This window comes from Phodopus roborovskii, unplaced genomic scaffold (assembly GCF_943737965.1).
Source record: "Phodopus roborovskii unplaced genomic scaffold, PHOROB, whole genome shotgun sequence".
Classification (NCBI taxonomy): Eukaryota; Metazoa; Chordata; class Mammalia; order Rodentia; family Cricetidae; genus Phodopus; species Phodopus roborovskii.
The window spans coordinates 434,113-443,132 of NW_026126413.1; the positions used below are offsets into that span (position 1 = coordinate 434,113).

At 39.8% G+C, this 9,020-nt stretch overlaps 1 protein-coding gene across 1 annotated transcript in view; it reads right to left on the reverse strand.

Annotated features, from left to right (window-relative positions):
* The window catches only part of Rasa1 (RAS p21 protein activator 1), a 68,812-nt gene extending 60,167 nt beyond the window's left edge, over nucleotides 1–8,645 (reverse strand). Inside the window, exon 1 of the mRNA XM_051182939.1 lies at nucleotides 7,855–8,645. Within this exon, the coding sequence (XP_051038896.1) occupies nucleotides 7,855–8,372 (518 nt within the window). The 5' untranslated portion in view covers nucleotides 8,373–8,645. The remainder of the gene's footprint in view (nucleotides 1–7,854) is intronic.
* Nucleotides 8,646–9,020: the final 375 nt, after the last annotated feature.

Here is a 9,020-nt window from a genome sequence, read left to right on the forward strand (position 1 = left end):
GCAGTACATAAAATGTTTAATCATGTAAGGGCTATGGAAAACATGCTGTTTTTTACTGTTTGTTTTGTATTCATTGTAACCATTTGCTTGAAAAACAGAATGTAACCACGTTGTAATTCCTATATTGCCTGAACACTTTTGTGGAATATATAAGCTGTAGGAAAAAAAAAAAAGAAAGAAAGAAAAAATCAGTAGAAAAACATGAAAAAACAGGAATTAAGGAGGAAACCATCAAGAGAAGTATTGTCTTTTTCCTTAAAACCCCTCAAATGGAAAAGTCTAGTTTATGTCAACTCCATGGATTCCTCTCAAAATATTGTGCTGCTGGAGGCAACCCCTCCATCACCACCTCGCCCCACACACACACACCCAAGACAAGTGTATCACAGCAGCTATGATTGCCTGCACAAGATCAAGCCAGTCAACATTCTGGTAGAGGTACACACCTCTAACTGAGTGAGTACCAATGGCTGACAGCTTCGAGTGAAGAAAGAGTCAATTCTCTTTAACGGTGTGGGGTCCCTGGTATGTCAACCAAGCTCCAGTGGATGGCCTCACAATCATGCATATATGGGCATCACAAATCAAACTCAATTGGTTACATTGAGTACCAACAAGAAGTTGAGGAAAAACGAAGGTGGACCTAAGAGTAGCTAGAGGGAGGTATGTAAATCATCAAAATATATTCTATGTATGTATGAAATTCTTGAAGATGAAAAATACTGTAATAAGAAATTTAATCAATGTTAAAACAAACACATAATACAGAAAATCTGATGCAGTAATATTCCATCCATAGTACTTTGACAGCTATCATAATCATGTGAAGTTTCTTTTCATACAATAACAGACATGAATTTAAATATATTCCCATCTTTTAGCGCAGATATATTCTACTGCCATATCCCCTGAATGTGCCTTATCTTGTCAGCAAAGATAGAACCAAAAGAGAAATGTTACACACAAAGTGAAAGGGTAAAATAACACAAGCTTTTCTTTTCTACATGAGAGAAAGGAAGAAAATGACAACTCTTCTCAAAGTAGCATTTGTTTAATTGCCTCAAAAAAAAAAAAAAAAAGAATCACCCATCTCAATGTTTAATATATACAATTAACCATGGTTCAATTCAAGCTGCCATAAAGAAGGAAGAGGAGGAGGAGAAGGAAGAAGGAAGAAGCAGCAGCAGCAGCAGCAATTACAGCATAGTCTAAGTAGCTTGAACAACTGCAATTACTGTTTCACTCTCCTGAGAGCTACAAATGAAAAGACCAAGGTGCTAGCGAGGCAGGCTTCACTCCTTGGCTCCAGATCGTGAACTTCTCAGTATTGTGATATGCACTATCCTCAGTATCTGCACACTCCAAGCATCTCTTCTGAAAAGACAGCAGTTCTGCTAAATTTGTGAACCATGATATTTATGAACTCATTTAATATAATTACCGATTTAAAAACACTATCAGCAAATATAGTCAGATCATGGATTAGGGCTTCAAAATGAACACTGGCAGGGACATAGTTCAATCCAGGACAACAATGACAGCTAGCCATGAGGTATTATAAATTCTTAAATAGTGTATATGTGTGTATGTGTATTACATCATAGACGAGACAAAACAAAGAAAAATAAGCAAAGTATTGTTGTGGAATAATATTCTTGTAAACTGTGAAGATGTCACTCTGATTGGTTTAATAAAAAGCTGAACAGCCTAATTCCCAGGCACAGAGTACACTGGGAAGAAGGGCAGAGATGCAGAGATGCAGAGCCAGCAGAATGGGAACTAAATAAAGTCACAAGGCAGAAAGTATATTAACAGAAATGGGTTAATTTAAGTTATACGAACTAGTTAACAATAAGCCTAAGCTATTGGCCAAGCTTTCATAATTAATAAGAAAGAGGTCTCTGTCATTACTGGGGAGCCCACAATCCTGATGAAAAAGTACGATTGATTATATATGGTATCCAACAACCAGGCATGTATTTCCACATAAGACCCGAGAAGCTTTAAAAACATTTCCAAACACACAAAAACGGAGGCAAATGCAGCTTCTTAGTACCGTAGTTTCCCGGGCTTCAGTGCAGAGACACAGTTTAAGTTTTGCTCATGCAGACAGAAAAGGTCACAGATATACAGTAAAGCAGATCCAGACAGGAAAAAAAAAAAAAAAAAAAAAAAAAAATCTAAAGAGATTACTATGTGTTTTTAAAATGTGGGTAGTTTAAAAAAATGAAAAAAAAAGGATATAGACAGTCATAGGAAAAAAATAGTTTATAAATAACAAGGTAAAGTCTTTAAAGAAAAAATAATATAAAAAGGATAAGCCACATAAAGATGGAAAATACCAAGTCTGAAGCCTATATGGTGTCTTTGAATTTTTGATTGCTGACGAACAAACAATAGCTGCTGAGAGACATTGGATTATGGAAACTACTAAATTAAACCTATATATTTTTAAATGCCTTAATTTACAAACGAAGTCAAAAAATGTTACCCTGGGGAAGAGGTTATGCTTTTGTTTCCACAGGTAATGAAAAGCTGTGAATTCCTTCCAGGTTAATAGTGATCAGGTTTGATCAAAAATCCCATGAAAATCCTGGCCACAGATACATACAAATAAACCTAGAAAAACTACAAGATAGGTGGCCTATATTTTACCTGCTCAAACATAAAACAAAAATTCATCTTTAATTGACTTGTACACACTGCACATTCCATATTTGTGTCAATATACATATATATGGTACCTTTGAAAGTCTGTATGTTTTCACAGCAAGGGGACAAGACACCAATGAAAATGAGTTGCCCAGGTGATCCAGCCTCTCAATATGCCTGCTACACTTTCCTGAGAGTTCTACATTCAAAACAACTTCAAGGATGCTGGCTGAGATGGTCTAGCCGCACAAACTATTCTATCCAGGACTTGACCATCATCCTAATTTTCTCAGGATCCCCCAAAATGCCAGTGCCCCCAGACAACAAGAAACAGTCTAGAGAACACAATGCCCAATTCGCAAAAAATGTTTTTTGGTCATTTGATGGGTTATGGATATTTGTCATCATTGGGGGGGGGGGGCTGGTTACAAGATGTTATTTGGTAATAGTCAAGAAAAAAGCTGAACAAAGGAGATTAGATTCAGAAATCTTTATGAAGAAAAAAAGGGGAGAGAAGTATAAAAATGATAACAGGGAGGATTGTTGAGTCTAGTTTTGAACAACCAATAGTCTCAAATATTTAACATTGATATGAATTTCTGTACACTGATACAAATTTAAGGTTATTTTTGTTAGAAGATGCTGTGCATACATTTCTATCTTGTTTAAGGTATGATACTTTAACATTTAACAATGCAATATAAATTTCTTATTTAACAATGTAATATAAATGTCTAGTCCTTGAAAGTTGTTATTACAAGCTATGTAAGGCAATAAAGAAATTCAGGTTAGTAGCTAGTCACCTATAACAATCAAACTTGTAGTCATGTTAGTTATTTTTTCAATGTCAAACAGATGTATTTTAGATAGCTTCAAAGACCTACAGAATATAGCATTTAAAATGTTTTTGTTAACATAGGCATTTCAAGACAATGAGATACATCTGCTCCTGGCAGCACCGATTTACTTCAGAGATTATGGGGATAGAAGAGCCTCCATATGAAATTTCCTTTCAATGTGCCAAAACCAGCCATTTGAACAAGGAACTGCTCTTTCCTTGATTTCTGACAGTATAATATACAAACTGTACAAGTAAGACACAAAGAAAAAAGACTGTTGAACTTTGCTAAAGCAAGGTGGGACAGTCCTTCAAATTTCCTGTTCCATAGAAGATTCTGCCAGATATTGTAGGGCTGTGGGTTGATGATTAGATGCCCCAAAACTGCAGAGGAACCTTGGGTGACTCTCCAGACAGTCAGATGTCTATCATCTGTATAGGTTTGGAAGTGGCTTGCGCTGTACTACCTGTTTACTTAATATTATATCCTTCTGGGATCTTTGATGAAGTTAAAGACTAGGTAGTTATAGTTGCAATTTTCCTTGGTTACCATAGAAAATAAATTAGGTACAGAGCTTTGAACTCATCAAAATAGAATAATGGCATATTTTCTTTAAATATTCCAAATGCAGATGGACTAGACATTGTAAATGTGATTCTTGCTTTATGATTGTTCTTACTGTATATAACAAGTTTCATTAGTTAAATACCTTTCCTTTTTATTTAGACAATACCTGATAATTGTTCTTATTGTATATAGTTTTGCTATGTTAGCGTTTAAACCTATCCCTTTTATTTCAACAAAAAGGGGGAAATGCTGTGGAGTACTCTTTTTTTTTTTTTTTTTTTTTTAACCATTCTATTTCAGGATTTTTTTTTTATTATTTTGTTTTATATAAAAAAGTCCAATTAAATGAAAACAAACATTTATACACTTTTGTACACTGTGAAGATGTCACTCTGACTAGCTTAATAAAAAGCTGAACAGCCAATAAAAAGGCAGAATTCCCAGGCACAGAGTACACTAGAAAGAAGGACAGAGATGACACAAGATGCAGAGCCATCAGGATAGGCATTACAAAGATAAGGTAATAAAGCCATGAGGCAGAAAGCATGTTAACAGAAATAGGTTAACTTAAGTTAGAAACAAGCCTAAGCTATCAGCCAAGCTTTTATAACTAATAAAAAGTCTCTGTGCCAATAGTTCCGACATAAAAGACCAATTGCAAATCCCTAATATAAACAATAAAATTTTAAATGGATTCAAATTCAATTGGATTGATAAAATATATACATGTAATCCAGAATTTGACAAATTTAAATCTGAAATAACTGATCCAAGCATTTTGGATAAGAAATAATCTGTGTTTTTCCATCACTAACTTTCAGCTCTATCACTCAAGAATTCCCATTATTACACATTAGTGTGGCATCAATTTTCATTGTACAGTTATAAAAAGTAAGAAAATCTGTAATCCCAGCACTCGGGAAGTGAAGCAAGAGAAATAAGAGTTCAAGGTAGCTGAGCTACATGGCAAGCAAGATAGGAAGGAGTGAATGACTTGTTCATGCATACACACACAAATCTGACTAAGCATATGATACACACCTATACTCCCAGTACTTGAGACAGGAGGATATTTAACCCTGAACTAGTATACAGCAACTATAAGAGCTTGTCTCAAGTAAATAAACAAACAAAAAAAAAATTAAGTAAAATAGTTTTTTGAGCCAGTGAAGTGGCCATCCCTAAAATCCCAGTTACTCAGGATGCTCACATAAGATGGTCATTTGAGATAAAAATTCCAAGCTATATATGACCCAACAGGTTACCATTCAAGAATATATAGATATGTACAAATATATATGTATGTATGTATATATGTATGTATGTATATATGCATGCATGCATGCATGCAGTAACAATGAAAAGAGGTTATGAATTTGAAGGATGTCAGGGAGGTGTATATGGGAGGGTTTGGAAGGAAGAAAAAAAAGGGAGAAATGTATTTAAATTACAATCTCAAAAATAACAAAGATTCATATAAATATATATACATATATAATATATATTAAAAGTATAGAGAACTTTTTAGAATATTAACAACTCAGCTGGGTGGCAGTGGTGCACACTTTTAATCCCAGCACTAGGGAAGCAGAGAGGCAGGTGGATCTCATGTGAGTTCCATTCCAGCCTGGTCTGTAGAGTTAGTTCCAGGACAATCAAAGCTATTACACAGAAACACTATGTCTTCCAAAAAAAAAAAAAAAAACAGAAAAGAAAGAAATATGAACAACTCTTAATCAAATTTTATGTTCATTTTTAAATATAATTAAAAATAAGAATCATTTCTAATAGATTTGTCACAAAATTTTCTCCAAATAATCATGCTTATTTTTAAAATTTTAGTGTGAGACTAATCTGTATTTTCCCATTCCATTTTACTGTCAAGTTTAAATTCCTCTTTTAAAACCTATTACAACCTACAAAGGGAATATGATGGCTCAAGCCTACCAGCACCTGAGAGGCTAAAAGGGATCACCACAAATCCAGGGTAGCTTGGGGTAACATAGTGAGTTACATACATGTCATCCTACACTAGAATGTCAGCCTGTCTTGAAAAATAAAATAAACAAATCTACTGGAAATAATTGAATAATAAACTTGGATGGAGAGATGGCTCAGCAGTAAAAAAGCACTTGCTGCTTCTCCAGAGGAGCAGTGTTTGGTTACCATCACCCACAGAGCAGCTCTCAACCACCTGTAACTCCAGTTCCAGGAAATCTGATGCCCTCTTCTGGCCTCTGTCACTGGTCACTTTCACAATGTGCATGCAAACATGCAGGCAAACACTCATAAAATAACTGAAGTTTCAAACACCTTTAAAAAAACAAAATTCTGAATATGCCTAAATCAAATTCGATTACAAAAATGGCATAAGGCCACATTCCCTCAGTATTAAAAACTATATTATAAAGACATAATTGATTTTGGAAAAAAGGTATACACAATGCTGCAATTTTTTTTTAGCACTTACAGAACATTTCCAGGACAGACTGCAATTCACAGACATAAACTAGATTAAAATTAGAAAATAGAGGTTACACTTTGTGATGAATAACATAAAAGGAACATCCTTTCACCATAGCTGGGAAGAATCAAAACAGACCTAAATTATAATTTACAAATGTCAACAAACATAAAGCATTCTGACAAATGCATTTCTAAATCACAACACCCAATCAAAAGAGCAATAAATGTAGCTTAACTCAAATGGATTACTATTACAAAATGCTTCCCTGATAGTTTTTGACATTTTTTTAAGCCTCATAAGAAGCTGACCCTCCCAAAGAAAACTTAAGTGTCCAGAAAGTGTCAATATATGAACCAAATCTATTTTCCTAATATTCACAATGTTGTTGCAATTCCAAAGTCTCCATAAAACACGCTTTACCTAGTAATTCCACTTCCCATCTCAACACTTTTCCCTCATCAAAATCAACCTACATTCACAAAGACATACGTATTTAACTTATGAAAAGAACACATTAAGGAGACAACTCTAATTTAAAAGGGAAAGCCATTTTCCCTGATTAATTCACAATAAACTACCAAAATTAATTTCCAAACAGAACAGAATATCAGCCACTACCAATGTACTAAGAACAGTATTGTTTTATTTTAACGTTTTATACTGTCTCAGTATATAAGTATTACATGAATACTAACAAATAGTTTTAAGGAACAAGTTAGTGTTCAGCCTGTGGGCCCTTAATCACACCTGTACTTCACAGAACTTTCCATTCTTCTGCTTCTCTAAAGTGATTAGGTCTTTTCTGAATCACAACGCTTCCAGCAGACATTAAAGTAGGTTCTTGCAACTGCAGCAAAAACAAAAGTCTGACCAATGAGCTTTCAACTTACATTAATGTAATAGCTATTTAAACACCTGTACTCATGATTCTCACTATATATCCAGCTTCAGCAGGGAGTATGGGAGTTAGCATAGACAGTGGCTGCCTTTATAATGCCAAGTTCTGCAGAATCGCGGACACTATCTCTGTTAGGAAGGGGCAGAACCATATCCGGTTCTCACTGGATACAATTTCCCATGCTTCCCATCAGAAAAACTTTACATCTTCCCAGAAGAGCAATAAACACACGAGGACGCCAGGGACAGTGCCTGTAGGGAAGATGACTGATCAAATTAAACCCCTATATATATATATATATATATGAACATAAAACTTCAAAACTTTTCAAACAAATTACAGCCGCAGGAGCATGGTATGTTTTGCTCCTTCTTGGCCATTTCTTTCAGGGAACCAGCTTCCACAATCCCTCAACAGCATTTTGGACTTACTGGTTAGTGGGAGGTGCGGTCAGCGGTATGGCCACCTCTTCCTCCTCGTATTCAGGTCCATCCAGGGAGTCACCTTCATCCACCGTCCCCAGGCCGGAGCCCAAAGGGGGCAGCTGAGGAGGCGGCGGCAGAGGAGGGAATCCGCCGCAGGGCCCGAGGGTCTCGGCAGACAACGACAGAGTCCCCTTGGTGAAAGCAACATCCCCGGCAGGTCCGGCGGCGACAGCGCCCGCCACGCCAGCAGCAGCAGCAGCACCGCCGGTCAGCGCGGCGCCCCCCAGGACACCCGCCACTGGCCCTGTCCCCAGGAACCCGGACCCCAACGCGGCTCCGCCACCCAGGGCCGCGGCCAGCTCGGCGTCCGCCAGCCCGGGACAGGGGGCGGCTGCCACCGGCAGAGCCGCCGGTAACTTCACCCGGCACGCTGCGGGGTAGGCGCCAGAGCCCGCGGCCGCGCCGCCTCCGGCCCCCGCGGTGGCCGGGCCGCCTTCCTCACCGCCGGCCTCGGCCGCCATCATGTTGAAGCCCGCTCTCCTCTAGCTTACCCCGGCCGCCCGGGAGCCCCGGGGGCCAGCAGGCCCGGGCTGCGAGCCGCCCCACCCAGGCGCGTCCCCCTTCAGCTCTCCAGGCAGAGGAAACAACAACAAAAGGAGAGCGCCCGCCGCCGCGCCCCCTCCTCCGGCCACAGCCCAAGCTCGGCGGCTGCTGGCTTACGGGAAGCGACGCGGGCAAAAAAGCCCAGCGCCTGCAGAAACGCTACCCGAGCTGGCCGCGCACACCCACACTCACGCGCACACATGCACGGGGCGCCAAACTTCCTGGCTGCGCTAAAGAGGAAGGGAAGCCCGCTGCAGCGGCCGAGGCAGCTGCCTCCTCCGCCGCCGCCGCCGCCGCCGCCGCGCCTCAAGGCCCGGGTTCCGGCCGCCCCCACCGCAGCCACCGCCGGGGCTGCCGGAGCCTCGGCCGCCGCAGCCTCATCTCCGCCGGCTGGAGACCCGGGCGCTGGGAGGGGCGGAGGAAGGGGGCGGGCGCGCACTACCCGACTCCGAGGCTGCCTACCGGCCGCTCTCGGGAACGAAACCCGAGAGAGGGAGAGAGAGAGGGAGAAAGGAGGGCGGGGCGCGGAGGAAGGGAGGGGAGCAGGAGCCGGACGCTTCTGCGCAGGC